The sequence below is a fragment of the Phaeoacremonium minimum genome (assembly GCF_000392275.1).
Source record: "Phaeoacremonium minimum UCRPA7 unplaced genomic scaffold PA7_03_scaffold_379, whole genome shotgun sequence".
NCBI lineage: Eukaryota > Fungi > Ascomycota > Sordariomycetes > Togniniales > Togniniaceae > Phaeoacremonium > Phaeoacremonium minimum.
Window position 1 is genome coordinate 42,214 of NW_006921283.1, and position 22,941 is coordinate 65,154.

The 22,941-nt window shown below is 48.5% G+C and overlaps 3 protein-coding genes across 3 annotated transcripts; all 3 read right to left on the reverse strand.

The window, feature by feature from the left end:
* Positions 1 to 6,572: 6,572 nt before the first annotated feature.
* UCRPA7_5001 (putative mfs transporter protein) lies at positions 6,573 to 8,506 on the reverse strand (the record flags this gene model as incomplete). The annotated part of the gene is made up of 4 exons (XM_007917552.1): positions 6,573 to 7,222; positions 7,279 to 7,770; positions 8,360 to 8,409; positions 8,463 to 8,506. The coding sequence occupies 4 exons, from the start codon at positions 8,504 to 8,506 to the stop codon at positions 6,573 to 6,575; spliced, it is 1,236 nt and encodes a 411-aa protein (XP_007915743.1).
* A 6,025-nt stretch (positions 8,507 to 14,531) lies between these two features.
* UCRPA7_5002 (hypothetical protein) lies at positions 14,532 to 14,891 on the reverse strand (the record flags this gene model as incomplete). Its single annotated transcript, XM_007917553.1, has 1 exon — positions 14,532 to 14,891. One exon carries the CDS (start codon positions 14,889 to 14,891, stop codon positions 14,532 to 14,534), a length of 360 nt encoding a protein of 119 aa, XP_007915744.1.
* A 1,507-nt stretch (positions 14,892 to 16,398) lies between these two features.
* UCRPA7_5003 (putative acetolactate synthase protein) lies at positions 16,399 to 18,084 on the reverse strand (the record flags this gene model as incomplete). The annotated part of the gene is made up of 1 exon (XM_007917554.1): positions 16,399 to 18,084. One exon carries the CDS (start codon positions 18,082 to 18,084, stop codon positions 16,399 to 16,401), a length of 1,686 nt encoding a protein of 561 aa, XP_007915745.1.
* Between the last annotated feature and the right edge of the window lie 4,857 nt (positions 18,085 to 22,941).

Genomic DNA, 22,941 nt, shown 5'->3' on the forward strand with positions numbered 1-22,941 from the left:
GGGCCCTTCACTAAGTCCTTAGGGTTAACCTTAAGCAATATGTCAGATCCTTATTGATAGGGTCACCAGAATGCTAAATTATGGCATATGAGCTTTGCATATTGACGAAAGCATGGCTCAAGGTGTGGGCCTCAAAGGACTCTCTAGAGCTCGCTGATCAGAGCACGATTGAAATACACTTTGCTGGACTCAAGCCGAGGCCATCAAGCATCCACCAGGTCATTTAGATGACTCTCTTGCATCCCACGCTAGAATCCTTCCATTTTCACAAGCTGTCTCTTGGGGGTGGCCTGAGCCCGGCATGAAACGTTGTTTCAGCTCTCAAGCCACCAAAGACCCCTGACAGAGAGGAGCCGCCACTCTCGCCCCTCGGTCCCTCGCCAGGACTGGACCACTTCGTAGACTCAACGAACCAGATGTCCTGCTTTGCCAGCCTTGGGCAACAACCATTTCCAAGGGTATTTGCGCGAATTTGGTGTGGGCGATTCAGGACGAGCCACGTCCGGTAGGTGCCAAACTCTTGAAACATGAAACAATTTGGTCACTGCTACGCTGGAAAGATGCCTAGCAGGTTCACTCGGCCAGTGAAAGGGGCCAGATGCTGTTAATCCATCACTTGCATTTCTGCACGATTTGTGCCCGTGATCGCGACGCATCTGTGTGTTGCCCCAGTGTAAGGCCTGTACTCAGTCTCACTGCACAATGCGCCCGACCTTCTGCCACGAATGAAGAGTTACTCAGGTGGCTCTTCAATGCTACCTTTCACATGGAAATAGAACGATCTTCGGTTGCACAACTCTGTTATCGGCCATGCCCTACATCAGGCAGGAACAATGGGCGATCTTAAGCCCTACATTTCAACACATGTGGTTCCGACCGGCCTGGAATTCCTGTACACTGGCCCGAGACTGGTTCAAGTATCCACTGTTAAACAAGACTACCTTGTTTGCAAAGCGGCATCCGGTTTGAGAGACAGAATATCTCTTATGCTCCAAAATGGCCACCGCCTCTAAGGACAACAGCGGAGCTAGGAAAGATTGGTCCCAGCCATTTTATTATTCAGTTGACTGATGTTTTCTTTCCCATAACACATTCAAAGTCGCGTTGTTTCGCCTCTCGGCTACAGTTGATATTTCGCTGGAAGTACAAGTCGACAGGGCCTATTGGAGTGCACGGTCCGGTGTCACTTTCGCCCTCGCAATTATTTACGGTTGGCCCTCCAATTGACCATGACTTTTGGGCGTCCTCAACAGCAAATGAGCCTAGTAGTACTGATCACTCATGCCCACTTGTAGCTCTATTCTATTCGATCACTTACTGCGTGACTACACGCTTGTATTCGAGATTCCATGTAGTAACATCTGAGACTAAATGGTCATAAAGCCATTCCGTCAACATAATGATTCAAAAACTCACCAAAATTGTGGAGGTACTCTTCGTGTGCGATACGATCCCCATAACAACCATAACGATGGTCTTAATACAGCCCGTTATGACGATCGTGGCGATACCAGGCCGCCCTACTTTATCTGCCGACCGACTTTATTAATGCCTTAATCAACTTTTGATATTGCCCAATCAGTACCTGCATATCTCGCCAGGTCGCCACGTTTACTTCGCGACCATAAATGTGAGGTACCTGTTTCCAGCACGGTTGAACCGACGCCAGGGGCCGCCGCAGCCGGAAGAGGAACGTTCACGGCCGAGTCTCCCGTTAGATGACCACAAGTCACTAAACTGACCCTTTATCCGACCCGACGTAGATATTGCATGCTTGATAACTACTAGGATACTGGTCGCTGCTATCGGTCAAATGGTTGCTGGGTCGCGTTGAAGCTGGCCTCGATAAACACAGGTTTATACGGGCAGAATGGAGAGCATATCACAAGGACGGGCATGAACCCGACTCTACGCGAAGTCTGATTTCGAAAGTTCTTGTTGCAATCCTATTAGGATGCACTGATTACTATCCCTTCCTGAGATTTAGGTCAGGACAGTCATGAAAGGTGTCTTGGCCCATTTTACAGCAAGGTATATGGAAAGGGAATGATCGATGATGCCCTAAGTTTCTCATGCAGTTGCCTGCCTTCTAGACCTCCGATGAATCCTTGTTTGCCTTGCCCTCTTAATCTCACCAACTGTATCTAAACTTGAGGAAATCTTCCATGTCGGTCCTATCCGCATACTCTTCATTCTCAAACGTTATAGCATCTACAACTTCTTGTGGTGTCTCGGCTAGAATCCGGTCTCGCCTTCTATCCTCCCAAAGGTAATAGCAGCCAAGTAAGAGCTCAATAAGTAAGACGACGGAGGTGGATGCCAATATCCCGCGCATTGCTGTCCCGTATCCAGGAGCCTCGGAAGATATGAACAGTTGGGGAGACACGATATTTCCAACGCAGTAAAGAATGAAGGTCAGCGCGGTGGTCGTAACCTTCTTGGTAAATCCAGCGACATTGCTTCCAATCAAACTTAGCATGATGGCAGTCGCAGCTGGTGCCGTCAGTAACAGCCACGAGCCTACTATACGGACCCATGTCTCGGATCGTGGTATCGCATCGAGGAATATACAACCGAGAAGAGTTGGTAGGCTGACGAAGAACATAAGAAACGTTCGTCCTTTGCCAATGAATGAGCTTGCAAGACCAGCTACAACCATGGCGATGACCTCAACGCCACCAGCCGGAATGGTAAGCAGAGTGGTTTGCAAGCCAGTGAAACCCTATCATCCTTTGATCAGTCCCCTCGCAATAAATTATTTAACAGTGACGACCGCATACCATGTCCTTGATGATAATAGGCAAAAAGCTGCCTCCCACGTTTCCGATTGATGAAATCCCTGTAGCCAGAGCAAAAGCCCAAACCTGTGGGTCTCTGAATGCTTCAAGAGCTTGAGAGGGCTTAAATATCGTGTTCTTCACACCGGTTCTGTTATCTCGCAATCGAAGAATAGCAACAGATCGTTCGTGCTCGCTAAGAAATCTCGCATTGGCGGGTGAGTCGGGGAAAAAGAAGAAGACAATGAAAGCCCAGAAAATCGTAATAGCTCCGCAGATAAAAAAGACCTGAAATAGTATGAATCAGCCATTCGGTATCAGTCGTTGTGAAGGTTTTGGGGGGCTCGGCTTCTCAGAGGGGCCTCTATACGTCGTTTGTGGATGACTCGCGGTTCTATTGACAAGAAAAGAACTACCTACCAGTTGCCACTGCTCGACTGCTGTGTGTGTATGCCCTATTCCATAGCTAAGTAGCCCGCCACCTATGGCGGCGAATCCATTCATCAAGAACCAGACAGTGCAACGCGCGCCTTGCTCTTGTCTACTATAGAACATAGCCGTGATATGGGTCCAAGCCGGAGTGATGCCACTCTCAAACAAGCCCATGAGAAATCGCCTGGAAAGTTAGTTTGTCTTTAGTAGCAGAGTCATGCCTAAAGCTTACAGTGCAGCTATACCACCGAAAATATGACTTTCAGCACAGAGCATCACCAGCGTGCCCCAGATCAGTAAGTTAGTTGCAGCGAACTTCCAGTTGGGAATCGTTGGAGCAAGTAGTTAGCTGGGAGTTGGCCGGCAAGGTAGCCAAATTAGAACATGCTATTTGCCCAGCTATAATCCTGTCCAACTAGATTAAGATCCGCCCGCATGTCGTACACAGCTGCATAAGATACGGCCACCTTGCCGAGGTATTGCAAATCGTAAGTTATCATCTGTCTATTATGTCAATTGGACGCTCGAATTTCTTTATTAGAGTAATAGAGAACTTACCGTCGGCATGAGATGGAGATCCAGTCTCCACCTCACCCTCCGGTCTTCCTCTGGTGTATATGATTCGATACCATGCTGGGCGATGTATTGTAGACCGATGTCATCCTTTTCCGTCACGACTGGAACTTTCGAGTCTTCTTCCTCTTCTCGTGTAACAGATGTCGCAATTTCAGCCATGATTTCTCGGTTCAACAACCTTCTTTTCCAGAGCGGAATGATGCCCACTTTGGAGAGTACCTTCTGAGAAAGAAATTGAGAGATCTCAGGAGTCTCGCCGTTACAAGATCAGCTGTTACTATTGGCACTCCGACTGCTCGAAAGGAGCTGAATATAAAGTTGCTCTTGAAATACATGGTAATATCCTTATCAGAAGATGGCTAATGGTAATGACTGTTATCAAACTTCCTGCTATCATAGAAGACATCCTAAGCTGTTCTATCATGGAGTCTAGGATGTGTACATGTTGAAAGCAGATCAAATAGCCAATAAGAAGGGAGCCGGAGTTCCTGGTCTGAAGACTCTGGCTTGAGATCAGCAGATTCTTGTCATAGGAGTGGTTATTGCCGCTCTCGCTACATCCTGATATCAAATCAAACAGCGTGTTTCTACAGGAATCAGCAGTGCATGGAGAATTCCGAAGGGAAACCCCGAAGGAAAAAGCCCGCACACCAATGAGATGATAAGGGGACACTATAGTATAGTATACGATGTTACATTGCTAACCTGATAAATCCCCTGGTTCATCTTTGCGCGTTGGCGACTCGTTCCGCGCAGAGCGATCCATCTAGTTGTGGTTAAGCTGGTAAATTACTCAAATAGGAAAGGGCCAAAGTTAGACATATAGCCTAACAGTGGCTATTTGCTAAACAAAGAGATCGCATCTGCGGCTACAAAGTTTTCTCCAAAGTATCCTGATCATAATACTCGTGGTAATAGATCCGTTTGGCTTGCATATCCGATTATGGAGTCAGCCAATATCCCTCCCTCTAGACTGAGCCGAAGCGGCTCCTGCGTTCGTTGCAATATTTGAGTCAATGGCATAATTTCTTTGAGAGGTTCGCTCGGAAATGTCCATTTCTATGTATTATTCTTGAATTAGCAGCATCTTTATGGACTAAACTTTAGCAAATCCTCTACCGATAAATTTTAATGTGGACTTGGTACTGATAGCTACGTCAAAGCTTGACGGCATTCTTCCGCGACTTTCAAAACCAACATACAAGACTGCGTTTGAGTGTGTCACAAGAAATCTTCTAGCATCGCTGAACTCGAGTTTCTTCAGCCATGATATCCAAGCCCGGAATCAACGCAGACCGTCTGAACAGCACTCTGCAAGCAACATGCACCGAGTGGTGGGGGGCCGGCTGCCCCGTCGACAGGCATGTGTCGTCTGACACTTAGCCAAGACGATAAGTCAGTGAGAGACTGGCTTGTCAAGGAGTGCGAAGGGTTTGGGATGTGAGTTCAAAGTTGATCAGATGGGAAACATATTTGCAATACGCCCCGGCACTGCCAAAAACAAGTTGCCGATAGGAATGGGTAGTCATCTGGACACCCAGCCGGACGGTATGTGCCCACTCTTTCCTCGAAACTTTTTCCTCGCTGTCCAGCTTCTACTCAAGGTACGGGCTTCTATGCTGACCTGATTTGAGGTGGGAGATACGACGGCATATTAGGAATTCAAGCAGCGCTCGAAGCTCTACGCACAGTACACGAAAACAATATCGAAACGCATTGCCCGATTGCCCTGATTGACTGGGAAAACGGATGGCTCTGCGTGGGTCAAGATAAGGACGGATACAAGCGAAGTGCTGGGACACATGTCAGAACTTTATTAATTATAGCTTACGCTAGTACGCTGGCTCGGCTGGGCAGCTCCAAAGCGACTCCTCGCAAATCATTTTGAAGGAACGAAGTGATGTCAGCTGGAACCTACGGAGCCAACGGAGGCGTAACAAGTGGCACAGCCCCAGGAGGACGCGAAGGATTATACGACTGGCAACGGTGCATATCAGGAATAACAATAAAGACAGCCTTCAAAACACAACCCGAATCTTCTCCAATCCCTATCTGCATTGTAGTGATATCTCTTTGGTCATTCCCTGTTGTAATTTTCACCATCTGGCAGACATACTCGTGGGAAGCCAAGTCAATGACACCGCGTGGATGAATCCGATGATAGAGATAACATGGACTTCTTGCAACTACGACTAGGGGTCATGGCGGCCGACGCAAACAAGCACACTGAAGATCTCGAATCCCCTCCAGTGCAGTCTTTAGTTCCCAAAGGTCTTGAAGTCCGAGTCGTGACACCGTTTACCCCGTCCTCTCCATTTTCCCAAGCCCCAGTGCTAGGATTCACGCCGAATCCGCATGCCCAGCGGCCTTTCTCCGAGCCTCACGGCGATACTCTGGGCCGAGCCGTGTCAGCCTACCAACATAAGACCACAATAGTGCAGAGAACAGAGTTGCGAGTGAAGTACTGCTTGAGGGCGTTGCTGATATTGCTGGTTGCATGTATATTATGGACATTACAACGGGCCCGAAGATTCGGGAGGTAGCTGAGGATATGACGTGATGCGCAAACTGTATCTCGACACATGATATGGAATATGTGCTTACGTCAAGGGGCTTTTGTTTTGTTAATTTCCTCTTCTTCTAGCTGTAGCGAGCACGGAGTTTGGAGTTGGCGGGAAGACTTTACTTCATTCTAGTTGCTAGCAAAATTTAAGGATTAACACAGATGTGTTCAGAATGATGGGCTGTTGCTTGGCTTTGTCCACCATGACATCTCGATGAAATCCGTTAGTGAGTGGCAATCTCACGAATGCTACTCTTATGAACCCTAGCCAGCCATGTCCTCGACATGAAAGCCCTAATTCTCTTTCCGAAGATCATGAAAACGGGCAAGAACAGGTTGTTGGCCAATACCATGCTTCCAAACACACCAGCAATCATGACAGCATATCCGTGCTCCACAATCCATTCAAGCAAGTTGATGCCCATTCCAAAGCTAATCGCCTGTTTGCCTAGATTCATAGCGATCAGCATTTCGCTGATATTGGACTGATAGCTGTCAATTGCGTAGGCAAGTGTGAACGTGAAGTAAAAATAGCTGGCAAATTGAGTCATTGCCACCGCTGCAAAATAACTGATCCAATGTAAATTGCGCTCAGCTGCGAATCCGAAGACAACCAAGCCAGCAGGTGCGATCAGCATGGCAGGTAGCATGACGCCAAGGCGCATCTCAGCTTCGCGGATGCCGTTATTGCGCTTTGTAAGGCGGGCGGCAAGACGATCGGAAGACGTCATGAATGGAAGCGCCAGACCATAACCTATTAGCGTGGCGAGGGTGATCAGGCCGGAATTGAGTTCCGACCAGTTGTACGGTGGTGCGGTAATCTTCAGGGGGAACGTGAAGTTGAAAGCCAGAGCACCAAGACCAATATAAATGCCTGAATAACAATGTTAATATCATTCAGCAAGAATCACAGAATGCATCGTAACTCACCGTATGTGGTGACAACCCAGAGAACGTGTGGAACGAGGAAATAGGTAAAGGAGCGCGCCATCATTAGGAAGAAGTCCGAGTCCTTTTCCCAGATGCCCCAGAATTTGAGTTGCTCTAGGAACGTTTTGCGCGTTGGAATGTCTGTGCTGGATGCGGCAGTCTCAGCAGCGTGGACATTCGGCTTGTCTTCGTCTACAGGGCTATCAGAAATCTCTTGCAGTACCTTGCGATGATATGTTGTCTCTTCAACAACGAAAAACGCGAAGATGAGAAGTGCAACGGCAAAGGCGAACTCGACATAGAAGAACAAGCGCCAAGAGTATCCCCCATTAAGCATATATCCAGCATATAGAGGACCAGTTGCGCCAAAGCATAAACAGACGGTGTATATCCCGAGTCGTTTGCCGCGTTCATGCAGGAAGAAAATGTCGTTGACCAGCTGAACTGGCAAAGCTTCGCAGACGCCGGAACCGAAACCGTGGACAATACGTGCTGCCATCAAACCGGAAAAAGATGTAGCTTGCGATGCACCGATGAGACCGGCACAGTACTAAACCTTGTTACTAACCAAGGGAGATTGATCATGTTTCATTTGTACTTACAAATACAAGGGAGGCTAACATAACGGGTCGTCTACCGAACTTATGATAGGTTGGAACGAGAAGGAGTGAACCTATCTCAATTAGCACAATCCTCAAATTCTTGGATTTAAACAATATTACCAAAGCCAAATGCTAAATTAGCATAGTTTATGAGTCCAGCCGCCTTATTTGGGGTGATGTTGAACTCCTTCGAAAATATCGAGATATAAACGGATGGCCCCAAGAGAGCCGAGTTTCCGAAAAAGGAGTATAACGAGCACAGAACGAGAATGGCCAGTTTTTTTGAGTTTGCCCACTGTTGAGAACAATTAGAATTTCCTCTCATTGGTACAATGGACATAGTAGCAAACCTGAAGAGGGTCGTTAGGGTCCTCTGCTGGCACAGGAAACAGTGCTTGGCCATATCCAGTCTCGTCACCCTCTACAGCAGTCAGTCTACATGCATCCCTGCGAACAGCTCCTGTGCGTAGACAACGTACCTGCGGGTTTCAAGTTCACAGTTCCTGGGATATCTAGTTCTTTAGCATGACTAAAAGGAAAGTCAGTCACATTTGTGCGTCAGATCGGAATTATCTAGCTGACCTGTGCACTAAGTGCGTATCGTGGGCTGTATGTTCGGGATGCATCGTGACGAAAAGTGTTGTTGATCTCTTGAACGTGGTGATGGAAGTGAAGATGTGACAGCGTGGAGAGGTTGAGGACACAGGCGCTTATCACAATTCCAGATCATTCATGCCACAGTCTCGCCCCGACCGGGATATAGAAGATGATGCCGAGACAGCCATACAAGAGTCTTCGCTTGCTTAAACCAAGCCCGTCAAACCTTGGTCGACATGAGCCGCTGTGGGGCCTCCCCAACAATTCCGCCACACCACTGGATAGACCAGTCTTTTTGGATCAATAGATCCTGACAATAGCCAACCGGCTGAAGCGGGCATGCATCCCAGGCGAAGTGCCATGGCGATGCGGGGAATACCCCAGGCTGGGACCCTTGCGGGGTTTGGCCTCTAGCTCAACTCGGTTCACGGCAGATGGATATCACAAAGAGGTTCTTGTGAGCTGTCTCCTCCTCTGTAAAGACCGTCCCAGCTGTCCGGAACCTCGCACAGATGTTGGAGAAATGCCAAGCGGATCTCGATTTCTCATGCAATACAAGTGAATTTGTCTGCTTGTAGTTTGGTAAGCTTCACATGGAAAGTGATACTTGATGAAGGAATTGCCGAGCCGCATCTCTATATGCATATTGCTCCACGATTGGCTTACCACGCCTGTGCTGCATTGAAATGATATGTGCCCTTGATCCGAGCCATTCGAAGTAAGCGTATAGCGTCAGGCGGCCCGATGGCCGACACGTCGGCTCCTTGACGAATCGCTGCGAACGACATTGGCTTACTTTGTTGTGTAACCATGAAAGTTATGCTACGTGTGGCAATTGGCTGTTGGCACGATCCCCAATCCTATTCGAAGAGCACGATGTCGTACAGAAAGGTAAGCTTCGCAGCGGTCCAAACTTGATGCTATAAAAAATCTCGTATTTAGAAATGGGGGTAAGTTGTGCTATTCTTATTAGGAGGAAAACTGTATGTTCTGTGAAAATTGCCCGAGAAGACGTTGTTACAATGGCCATCTGCAAGTTGATAGAACAATTGATCTCTGGAGGAACGGCACGGCCGTCGGTAGTTTGCACTCCGTATAGAGGCCCTCTCTTGCAGTCCATATCAATTGACATGAGTGCTTAGTGTGCAAAGTGTATATGAAAGCAAGCGTTAATGGCTTCTAGCCGTACGATCAATTATAACGGTAAGATATTGCAATATGCTACATCGGACTACGCTCGGACCGACGCTCGTAGGCCACATCCTGGGGGGTAAATGTCGCGTCTCATCGCGACATTCTTCTGGCAGAAGTTGTGTTCAACACGACGGCGCTTCTGGTTTACACTGAACCGTTAACAGTCGCTTTGTGGAGTCATAGTTCTCTTTCATGGTCCTATATCCCGTTAAAAACAAGGTCACTTAAGAAACCATGAAAACTGATTATGATCCGTAAAAGGCTTTATGAAACACTGAGCCAATGTAAAAGGTCGCCCAATCTGTAATCAGGAGCGTCAGCTTATCATGTCTCATCTTGTCGATGAGGGATCGACATTCCCCCTAGTACATCAGCCGAAACTCCAATGAGTTTGATGTCCAGAAAGGAGAAATTTGACTCGACCTCCTTTGGAAAAGCCACACGAATGCCCACGATTTCACCTGTCGCCAAGATTGATTCCATCACGGCAACCCACACCTTAATGCTTATTTCTTGAGCATTGACCTACACCTTGTAGCCCCGATAGACCCGAAGCCAAATGATCGTCTTGGGGAAACCCAGTACGGCACTTTTCTCATGACATATAATTTCAGAATAAGAGTTGCAGAATGTGAAACCCAGACTACCCCGTGTAACTTACGTCCTGAGTGTAACAATTAATAGTAAGAAGCAACATATATCCACGATGTCATCAAAGTCACGTAGCCCTTCTGCCCTCTTATCCTTCAAGACTTGGTATTGTCCTAAAATGCGCTGGCACATACTGCTTTCATTGGCGCCCGCCGTCCTGGCGACGCTGAACCTGCATCGCCTTCACTCTGGCCTTGCTAACAAGCAATTGAAAGGGCGCTCAGTAGCAGATACAAGTGCCCCGCTGTTAAAAAGGCAATCCGCTCCAAAATTTCTCGACGACAAGACGAGAAGTATGTTTTACCAACATCTCCCAGAGTCTTGCTAATGGTGCTCAAGGCTTTGCCGTAAACGGAACCGGGATCCCACTAGTCAATTTTGATGTTGGAGAATCATATGCCGGGTCACTGCCGATAGGAGACGCAAACGATACAAATCAGCTCTACTTCTGGTTCTTTCCCTCGACAAATGATGCCGCAGACAAGGAGATCACGCTATGGCTGACCGGCGGGGTATGTCTCTTGGACTCGTCCGTATAGCCAAGCATCTGCTAAGAATCGTAGCCCGGATGCTCTTCGACTGGCGAGCTTCTTTCCGAGAACGGGCCGTTCATCTGGCAGCCCGGAATGTTCGCCCCAGTAGAAAACAAGTGGAGTTGGCATACGCTCTCCAATGTGGTCTGGGTTGATCAACCGATCGGGGCCGGCTTTTCCCAAGGCAATGTTACAGCCAAGGATGAGTTTGACGTGGCAAAACAGTTCATGGGGTTCTGGAAAAACTTCATTGACTTGTTCTCGATGCAGGGCTACAAAGTGTATATCACTGGATCATCTTATAGTGGAATGTACTGTCCATATATCGCCAGTGCGATGCTCGATGCCGACGACCAAACTTACTTCAACGTTTCCGGCATGCAAATATTCGATGGGCTGTACTCCACTGATGCACTTGCAGAAGAGATCCCGGTGGCATCCTTTGTCAACAACTGGCAGTCCATTTTTGGCTTCAATGACTCATTTGCAGGCTCTGTGCGTGAGACAGCCGACCGTTGTGGCTATACGGATTATCTGAGCAAATATCTGGTCTTTCCTCCGATGGGCGTGCAGCCCTCGGTGCTTCCGGGACAGCATGCAAATGGCAGCGCAATAGACGACTGCGATGCCTTCACAAGCATATTCCTGGCAGCGAACGAGGTTAATTCATGCTTTAGTCCGTATACAATTACACAGCTTTGTCCAATCAAGTATGATCCGTTGGGCTTCACTGACGGTACAATGTTCGTGCCGGAAGGTTCTGGGCCAGTCTATTTCAATCGCCCGGATGTTAAAGCTGCCATCAACGCCCCTGATAAAGAATGGGTGTTTTGCAGCAATGACCCTGTCTTCGTGGATGGTGTCGACAACTCTCTGCTGAGCGGTCCAGGTAGCCAGCCTGTCATTCCGAATGTCATTGAGAAGACTCAAAACGTCATACTTGGGCATGGAAGCCAAGATTTTGTTCTAATCTCCGACGGAACACTTTTGAGTATTCAAAACATGACCTGGGGTGGCAAGCTTGGCTTCCAAGCGCGCCCTAGTGCGCCGCTTTTTGTGCCATATCACGAGAATACGGACTTCACATCTGTTGCCGGCGCCGGAGTCATCGGAACAACACACACAGAGCGAGGTCTCACATACTTCGCAGTTGGCCCTGCTGGGCATTTTCTGGCGATGGATGCGCCCGCTGTCGCCTTCAGAAGTCTCGAGGTTTTGTTGGGTCGCGTGGACGGCCTGCAATCAACTACGCCTTTCACGACAGAGGTCAATGCAACCGCTCAGCCTACGGAATCAATGGGGAATGGTACGGTGTTGATAGCGGACAGTGGAGTCTTTGTTGAAAATCCGACACAGATAGCAGCTAGTGAGACGTCAGAAGTTTTGACTAAGGCGACCAGTAGTGGAAGTCCCAGGAGGATAACGTGGTTATTTGTACCCGAGATCTTGTTTGCCTGGTTTGTCTTTTTATCATAGGTCATATAGGCATGTAGAAACATTGAAAGGAATATAACTAATAATAATACTAGTTATATTTAATAATAAAGATGATAATATTAGTATTAGTAAATCAACGACTGTCAATTTGCTATAGAGATAGGCTAATTAATGAGATACCTTACTGTAAAGAACTGGGCCTAAGGTGGAATATGGATTTGCATACGAAAAATAGTGTTTTGACACTCACTCGCGTTCCGGCGTCCGTACCAAAGGCTAAATTAACCTCAAATCTGATCTTTAGGCTGCCCTAAACTGTATCTGCCAATTCACTCGGAGTTCACAGTCCACAGCCCATTGACGATGAGGCTCACCGAACACAACACCCCACCCTTTGGATTGCGTTCGCATGTAAGGCTGCATTGCATTGTCTCGGATATTGAGGTCAGATTGAATGAAATTGGACCCCAGTTTCAATCTTGACGAGGTGGTTCTGTCAATTGGCAGCGAGCTTGCAGCGGGCGGCTTTGTCGACGTTGTCGAAACAGCCAGGGTTTGCAAGAAACCTCACCGTATCCTCATCGACTTTGCCTACGGCGAAACCCTCTGTCGCATACCTCTCCCCTGTATCCCATATGTTTCATTTCTCCGCATACTTCTTTGCCTGTCGTCGTGTGGGCTACTGAACCTGATCGTGCTGTCACGCTCGCGCTCTTTTGGCAAGCCCAGACCGGAGCCGCCTCAAGAATATCCCGGCTCGAACCGGCAGCATGCCTTGCCAACAAGGAACCGGCACTGTTCGCCTCTGCCTTTTCATTACCGACCCGCCGCAACAGTGTTAGTGGGTTTTGGCCTACGTACGGTGGTGGCGCCAGACTTGGCCCAAGAAATAGAAGACATTTTCCCCGATCCAACTTCGCCACACCTTGGATGGTGTACAGCTCTGCACCTGGCAGCATGCAGGGGAAACAACGATTCGGTCCGAGCACTTGCTCTCAAGGATAGCATGGCGCCCATGTGGATGCCACCGCTCGCCACGTCTGTATCTGTCGTAATCTCCACATACGGCTCATCATCATCCGCTATCCGGACGATGCAGCCGTCGCAACGCCGCTGCACGTTGCATTGGCCAACGGACATGGCATGACGGCGCGGCTTTGATGAAACTGGGCGCTGACTGGTCAGGGGAGATCGTCACTCACCCTCGGCAGCCCTGCCAACGGGGATTGGGTTATCCTAGCCAGCCTTCCTCAATTGGTCAGGTTTGCGTCTGTTTGCAACACATCACCACCGAGCGACGACGATATGGATTTGAACAGGATTGCATACAGAGAAGGCCCCGAGACAACGGCGGGGGCCCAGCTGGGCAAGCGATGGTGGCTGGTGGTGATGGAGCAGCAGGAACACGGGGGAACATCGACTGCATCATCGGATGCGTTTGCGAGAGCGAGGGAGAGAACAGCATGGCAACGAGTGAAGCTGCTATAGTAGAAGACGAGGGGGCAGCTCATCCGCTGCCTATGAAGCCTCTTGTATTATGTCTTCTCGAATTGGGTGTGTGGTGATTCGAAGAACCTGAGGCCTGCAGAATTGATGCCATCCTGTATGTGTTACACAGTGGCAATGGTACACTGGCTGACATATTGGAGCGCTGGTAGTCTGTAAGAACATGGATGGTCATACTTGGTTGTTGGGTGATGTTGAGTCAAGATTTTTTGGTGAATGACGTATTTACTAACTCGATGGCTGGGTGGCCTGAGGAGATCGAGGAAAGTCTACACTATTGGAGCCTACCTGTCTAAATACTTCGAAGATTGATAAACAACTAATTTGATCGTGCAACGGAATCGATCGTACGAGACGGTTTGGACAGAAAAATAAAGGGAAAAGCCAACGAGTTGGAAGGGTAGGCCAGGAGCGCACACATATACTGTTCGAGGGGACGGAAGTCAAGCACAGTCAAGAGATCATGAGATCGTACACGTCATTAAAGCTTTGCATGCAGGATCACAGAGTCCCATTTACGGAGTTCTGGACTTCGTACGTGCTAGGTGAAAAAGGAGACTAGTGTATCTATATTGGTGGATCACGTGCTATCATACGTAATTACCAACTTGTCCAGAGAGTAGGCATGGCTGCCGAAAGCATTGATACATCTGAGAGACACGACAAAGTCAGCACTGATTCATTCTGTCCAAATCCTACCATGCCGTACGCACCTTTCCCTATCTGCTCAAATCTAGACAGAACCAGGAGCACCAACGCCAGCGCCCGAGTCGCCACGACCATTGACAATCCAGAGGATCGCGCAGACAAAGGCGAAGACCAGGGCGAAGAAAACGACGACGAAGACGAACCAACCCCAATCTGTGGAAGGTGAGGAAGAAGCGCAGACTTCGACACCGCAGCACGTGATGCCTACGCCGTCGTAGGCATTGAGGGGAGCTCGCTCGGTGGTGGTGATGTTTGCAACGGTAGTCATGTTGGTGTTGGCGGGCTGGACGGCCGGAATGGGGGTACGCTGAGGAGCGGCGGTGACGGTGCCGGGGGCGGACTTGGGATCGGCGCCCTTCTTGCTGTTATCCTGAGTAGCATCCATGGCGATAGCTTGGTCGTAAGACGGTGGAGAGGCCACGGCTTCAGCAATGTGCGGTACTGTGAGAAGGAGTCGGTCAGTTACATTCTCGATTTTTTCTGTTTGTCCGTCTGCTGTACGTGTATTTGTTGCAATGGGAACATGTTTCGGGGATTGGGTTTAGTCGGCGAGGGCAAGGCGCGATGAGACCAAGGTGAAAATGCGGAAATTATGCCTGGTGCCAGACGGACGGCACGCAGTCGACTGCTTCGCCAGCCAGAGCGAGAACCATGGTCAATCTCGCAGTTTTTGGAGGTAACGTTCCAGAGAGGATCTGAATTCACGAGTGATACGCGAGCGTTCGAGACAGAGAGAGATCAATGGGAAGGAGGAGAGCAGGCCAAACAGTGATATACCACCTAAGCGCATGGTGACGCGACGGAGAAATATCGTACTGGAACGCGCTTGGAAGGTGACCGCGCGGCGCGCATGCAACGAGGAAAACAGGTGATTAGCAAAAATGGACGTACCGTAGGAGCAGACCGAAAGGCTGCTGTTGCTGCAATCATAGCTGCAAAGAGGCTGAAGCTGAGCTGCGCAGTTGTTGGTGCTATCAATGCGAGGTGCTGTGGACCTGGTCCCGTAGCTGGAAGATGAGACAGAACCGGAAGCTGGAGCAGCTTCGGAGTTTTCCTGCCTGTTGTTGTCGCTGGCTGAGACGATACTGGCGCCACTGAGATTTTCCATCCTGGAAAGCGCGTCTGTGCCTAGGAAGCCTGACCGGAATCATCTATGAGCTTGGAGACGACCCGGAACTACGGAGGGGGAGATGATATTCATTTTTTGAACAAACCTCTTTGTGTGGTGTGTTGTGGTTTTGTCACGGCTTGTGGTCGTCGCCTCGATGATGATGATGGCCGAGAGGTATTATCGCAACTGGCACTGCATCATATCACGTGCCCAACCACCAACCCCTTTTCACCACTGTTCTTATTCATTAAAAATTGCTGATACAACATGGTATACATTACTTACGAATCAAGCACTTCTACCTACCGGCGGGGTGTAAACGCCTACTGTAAGCTTAATATCGAGCGCTCTCGCCGTTCCAGTAAGTTGCGAATGAGGCCTGATATAAGAAGAGATAGGTCAAAGCTAAGCGATGTTCTGGACGAATATTTACGAGAAGAGGCCTGATATAGAGAGATGTGATGCAACTGAGTAAATGAACGGTGATTCTACTCTTCTCCTCTTCTCATGAAACTGGTTGCCGGACGCTTTCTTTCAGATAGCTGACCAAAACTGGGATTGAATCGTGTCTTGCATCGGAGCCAGTCCACAGCCCATCGAATAAATACGCTAAGGAGTAGAATATCTTATTTTTGTACGTGAAAAGAGCGTACTCCGAATAGCTTAACGATAGAAAAGGAGAAAAGTGGGAGAAGAAAAGCAGGGAAAGGGGGAGATGAGAGATGAGTATGTATTGTTCGCTCAGGAGACCCACGCAATTGCTGGCAGACACAAATGCCCTTTAAGCAATGCTCTCCGCCACTACGTTGGTCATCAAGTCGTGGTTTTGGGAGTAATCTATGGTAATGTCCACAACGCAAACCCCCTTATATTCTAGAGCCTCACGCATTACGCTCTCCATATCCGCGGAGCGACTTACGCGGAGCCCCTTGGCCCCAAATGCCTCTGCATATTTGACAAAGTCCACCCCTCCGAGGTCGATGCCTGCACTTCTACCGTACTTCTCTATCTCTTGAAATTCAACCATGTTGTATTTTCCATCGTTCCAAATAAAGTGGGTGATATCACATCCCTGTTGTACTGCAGTAACGAGCTCCTGACCACTGAAGAGGAAGCCGCCGTCCCCACTTACACTAACAACTTTCTTGGAACATGACGGCTCTTGTGTCAATGATGCACCAATTGCCCATGGCAATGCAACACCAAGAGTTTGTTGCGCATTGGAGACAAGAAAAGTCTTCGGAAAATAAGAGTAGAAGTATCGTGAGAGCCAAATGTAGTGGCTGCCAACATCAGAAATAACAGTAGTGCGCTCTTCGATCATCTTCTGCAAGAGTCGGATGAAGTACAGTGGGTGTACTGGAGCGTCGCCCTGCTTAGCAACAAGATCATATTGAGACTCCCAGGAGTGAAATTCTAAGAATAAAGACTTTCCAAGATCGGTGTCTTGGGGTTTGGCTACTCTCCGCAGACGATTGGTCAGAAAGTTGAGGTTGGCGGCCATTGACCCGATAAGTTCTAGCTTCGGTGCGTAGAAATACCCAATCGCAGCAGGATTGTGGTCTATATGGATAATCTTGAAACGATTCTCTTTGTTCCAGAGATTCGCGTCATATTCTGCTTCATCGTAGCCTATAGTGACGACCAGGTCTGCCTTTGCCAATAGCTTGTCTCCAGGCTGGTTGCGGAAGAGACCGATACGTCCATAAAATAATTGCACAAGCTCTTTTGAGATGGCTCCAGCAGCCTGAAAAGTTTCAACGACAGGGATGGGGTGGTTTCTCAGAAAGTTGTGCACAGAATCGACTACTCCTTGGTCTGCCGCTCGCATGCCGAGGAACAGGACCGGAAACTTCGCAGCCTCAATCAGACTTGCCGCACTCTGAAGCGAAGCTTCTGGAGACGGCCCATAGTCGGGCGGCGTGAATGCTGAGGCTGGAAAAGCAGGAATTGATGATTTCATGCCAGCAGTCATGACATCTATCGGCAGACTGATTGCTGTGGCGCCCTGCGGATGAGCTGTCGCTATCCTAAAAGCATCGAGCATGATCTCAGCGACTTGATCTTCAACAATGGCTGCCACTGTCTTTTTGGTGACAGGCCGGAGCAGCGCAATAGCCTGCAAGCTCTGGTGCGTCCGTTTCGCTGCTTGTGCTCTCTTGACGCTACCAACAATTGCCACCATAGGGGCACCTTCATCGGTTGCAGTGATGAGGCCGGTCACGAGGTTGCTAGTACCAGGCCCCGATGTTGCGATGCACACGCCCGGTCGTCCGGTAATCTTCCCGATACTTGCCGCAATGAAGGCTGCATTCTGCTCGTGCCGAGTGACGACAAGTTTGATTTCCGGGTGGTCGATCAGGGCATTGAAGACCGAGTCGATTTTGGCTCCGGGAACACCGAAGACATACTTGACACCTGCCGCAAGCAGCGAGTCAATCACGATCTGAACCGTTTCGGTAGACATAGCTTTGACTGCCTAATCAAAGCTGATGCCACGGATGGCAGTTTCATATGAGTCTGCACGGGATTGATAGAGGTCCTTGGAAATCTGTCGTTGTGGTTGTATGAAGCTGAGACATTAAGGTGATGAAGAATGCTGGCTGAAGACTTAGTCAGCCCTGAAATTTAGTGGGCGCTGTGGAACTTTCATGAGACCTTAACTCATCCACAGATGACGTTTGCCATACTGTGGGACACATTACAGAGCATCATTGATCATCGCCACAATTGTTATCCACCGTCATTCCAATTTTCACGATGGGTTCCAATGAACTTTATCAGTACTCCATTGTCTCCGCGTTGATGGACGGAGTTGCCTCCCAGGGCCCTTCCATCTCCGAGATCCTGGCCCGAGGCAATCACGGGCTAGGGACATTCCGGCATCTTGTCGGTGAGCTGATCGTTCTTGATGGTCAAGCCTATCAAATGAAATCAGATGGATCTGTCACTGCAATCGAGGCTTCCGTTGCAGGCACGGTATCACCTTTTGCAATGATTACGAAATTCGAGCCTACCACGACAATCAATGCCGTTCTTGCTGGCAAGGATGACCTCTTCAACCTCTTGACAATGCTTCTTCCGCAGGCACATAATCACTACATGGCCATGCGGATAAGTGGAACGTTTAAGGCAGTCACCGTCCGCACTGTCGGCGGGCAGCGGGTGCCTCACGAAGGGCTTGCAGAGGTTGGGAAGCATCAGACGTCTCACACTTTCACCGAGTCGATGCGCGGCACCATTATTGGGTTCAGGTCACCGGCATATATGCAGGGAATCAGCGTAGCAGGTGACCATTTGCATTTTATCAGCGAGGATAAGAAGCGAGGAGGACATGTTCTCGCATTCGCGACAGACACCGAAGTTGAAGTTGCAGCGGCCCCAATCTCAAGCATCCACTTAGATCTTCCCAAAGATGATATAGAATTCAATGAGGCATCATTAAAAGGCGATAGTGAGGGTATTGCTGCTGTGGAAGGTTGATGCTGTTACGCGACTTATTGAACCTTCGGCCCGACGTCAAACCATGGGATGAATCTACAATATCCAGAGAAGCTAGATTAGCTGTTAGATCTGACTAGAGGCTCGAGCAGTGCTAAAATCGTTGAAGGCCTAGAACATCATAATGGACTATAAGGTCCGTAATTCACAATGCTAGCTTACGCCGATGCCTTGCAAAGCCTCGTCTCTTGGTGGAGTAGCCATTGCTCAGATCCAGGGGTCGACTTTGCCCAGAAGACCCCATCAGGGTCATATTTTTCTTTGATACTCAGTAGTTTGGGGTATATTGGACCCCAGAATGCATCCTGCCACTTTGGCTCATTGATATCACCCTGATCGATTTAGTATAAACTTTCAGATCAGGCATCGAGGTTTTGGATGTGCCTACCTCGTTTGAATAAACAGCACTGTTTGGAGTAACCGCCCTGATCATGTCTCCGATCGTATTCGTTAATGTCTCCTGTGCTTGCAATCTAGCGCTTGAGGACATGCAAGTTGTCGTGAAGTAAAGATAAATCCCGATGTCGGCAGTGTCTCTGAAAACCGGATGAACAGCGCTGATGGTACCATCCGGGTCAGGTACGCGATTTCCTGGATTCACTAAGTGCCCCCCGAAGGCTACCTGGCCATTGAAGCTTTCCATGACTTTTCGAAATGTTGGGATGATGTTGTTCGAATTATTAGCAACATCTTTACGTGAGATGAGTCGACCTCCATAGATTGCGTTGCTTCCAGAGCCATGATAAGCATTGAACCTTTGACAAGTCGGGTCAGTCAAACATCAAGGAATTATCAGAAAGCTATTTCGTGATTTACGACAGAGACTCTACTCAGACTACCGTACAACATGGCCATGCATGAACAGTCTCGTAATAAGGGTGACTTACCACATTTCGTTGTAAAGATCCCCGAATTTTTGGAATGTCTTGATGGGGCTGACGGAAAAGGTGACATTTGCAGCTGTCAACCGGGCAAGCATTGGGTCCATTATCTGCAAACACGATTTGCGTCAATATCCTGTTTCATTGATACTCGAACATTCCATACCTTCTTGAAATCGGCAATTGTCAAATTTGGTGCAACAAACGGTTGTGCAACGAGAGACCCTGGTAACAATGTGTACCAGTTATAAATCCCTGCATCGACATAGCTCAGAGCGGATGAATGCCAGATTTTGATGCCCTCCCAGAATGTGTCTCCTTCTCCAGTGATGTTGAGTGCCATTCCTTTGACTGTCAACACCTGATGTGCGTATCCAATGTAGAAAGCTTACCAGTTACGGGAATGACTGGGAATGTTTTGACAATCACTGATGTCACCACAGCATATGTTGACATTCCACCCCCCTTCAAAGCCCAATATAGATCCGAGTTCGTTTTTGCATCGGCACTTACGCGGTCTCCATTTGCAAGGACGACTGTAAATGACAGAGCATTGTCCGAGCCTAAGCCGTAGATGCCAGATAGGGGCCCTTGACCCCCTCCCTGAATGAAACCGCCAGCAATTCCGACCGTCTAAGTTGTAAGTAAGTATAACGACTTTCTCCGGTAGAAAATTGCCAGTAGGTATGACATACAGGACATTCTCCGCCCAATACATCGACTGGATTCTTCTTGTTCCACGCAGCTTGGTATAGATCCTGAAACATGACACCGGCTCCTACTCGCACGGCGCTTCCTGTGTAATTCCCAGGTCCGTTATACTTTTCTATAAACTCCATAGTCTGTAAACCGTGAGTATTGATAGCAAGTGAACCAAAGCCTAATTTAATCAGCAAATAAATCATACTCCAAGCAGGGACTATACATACCAGTAGACCTGCCCATGAAACAATGTCCTGTATTGCGGATGACGAGTCGCAGGTTCTTCTGCTTTGCAAATTTTACGCCTGCTGCAATATCACCCGCAACCTTGGCCATGATTACATATTCTGGCAATAGTCCTTGCAGACATGTTGCGGCGCACACCTCGGACCCATTTGTGCCACTAGTAGTATCTGGCTCGCAGGTATTATTCGACCAGAACGGAGTCATAGGAATTGTCTGCTGGTCTGCCCTGTAATCATTTATCAATTCCATTGTCCTACTTCAGAGAAATATCACATACGCCCATGTCGAGTTCGTCCATTGTGATGCAACCATCGCACATTGATTGGCATTTGTCGTCTTTATACCGTTGTAATCATTATAACACGCTGCCCCTGGTGGAATCGCGAGAAATAGTCGTCCGTTGACAGTCTTGTTTAGAGCAGTCCAGTCATCTGTTGATGGCCAACAGGTATCGCCTGGGTAGCATTTACATTGCCCTGATTCCAAGGGAGAATCCAGAGTTTGGGCAAAACCCACGGTTATGATAAATACGATTGGCCACTGTGTTGTGAAATGCATTGTGATGGCTTTTTCTCTTAAATCGGAAGGTAGTCAGAGCTTTCAAAAGAATAAATAATCCCAGAAACTTGCACTGCGGAAACCGGATTATAAGGCCATCGCCTTCGTCTCAATCCTAGCATTCAGGTCGCCAACTGCATGCGATCGTCTGTAGCGCCGATGCATCACTATGGAGGCAATAAACAATCGAAGCCACTCGAATCATGAGTGGCTGGGCAATATAACTCGCTTATTGCTGCATGGAAATCCCCTGCCAAGCAATACACAGAGTGCCATCGTGCGGATAATAGGCCAGGTATAAGCATTGCTATTGATACCAGTGGGCGGTATTGGCAAAATAGAGACTCCGCGACGGGCTTCCCCAACCCCGACAAAGAGAACTCCCACGTCAACTCTTTTAAATACCTCCTGAGTGCGTTTTGTATGACATCATATTATGTTTTGTCAACCAACCCAGGGTATATCAGATCATTTGTGTTATGTGTGAGACTATTCATCTCACTAAACTCATATGTATCAGATCGCTGGTTAAAGATCTCAGTCTATGATGATGATACATCAAGTTGTCCCAGACGTTACGTTTTCCCTTCGTAAGCTTTGTTAAAAGCGGGATGATTTAAACCTTGAACGCTTCCTTCAGCGCGATACATATATCTTCGACGAACTCTGCCCCCGCTGGCAATTCTCCACCCCAGTGTCCGAACGTGTGTCCTACTCCTTTATAAATCTTGATCTTGCTAGAGGTACCAGCAGCTATCAGCTTTTCATGATATGCCTCAGCCTCAGACTTCAGGGGGTCTATTTCGGCAACATGAATGCTTGCCGGAGCTAGATCCTTATGAGACTCTGCAATGATTGGGGAAGCTCGAAAATCATTTGCCCGCGCAATTCTTTCTGCACCCTTCCCTATCCAAAGGTTATAGAACCACACGAGCCGTGCGAGTGGCAGCATCGGCGCAAATTCGCAGCTGATATAGCTCTCATATGGTACCTTTTCTGGGTCACAAGATCCCTCTTCTGGCACGTATCTAGCATCTAGCACAGGAACAATCGGCAATTGAAGAGCCAATCTTGGCATGCTTGGATCATCTCGTGCCAATAAAGCAAGCGCGGCAGCTATGCAGCCTCCGGCCGAATAGCCGCTGACTGCTATGCGGGTCTCGTCGATTCCCAGGCTCCGTGCATTCTTGATAGTCCACTTCAATGCATCATAGCTATCCGTAACCGGGGTCGGGTGAGGAAACTCGGGAGACAGCCTGTAGTCGACATTGACGATAATGCATCCCGTTTTCTGGCAAATCTTCCTGCACATACAATCGTCGGTTTTGAGATGACCTATCACAAAGCCTCCGCCATGAAAGTTGACAAGAGCCGGTAACCGATCATTTCGCGAAAGGCCGCCCCGAGCGATCGCATCTTGCGTTGGCACAAACACC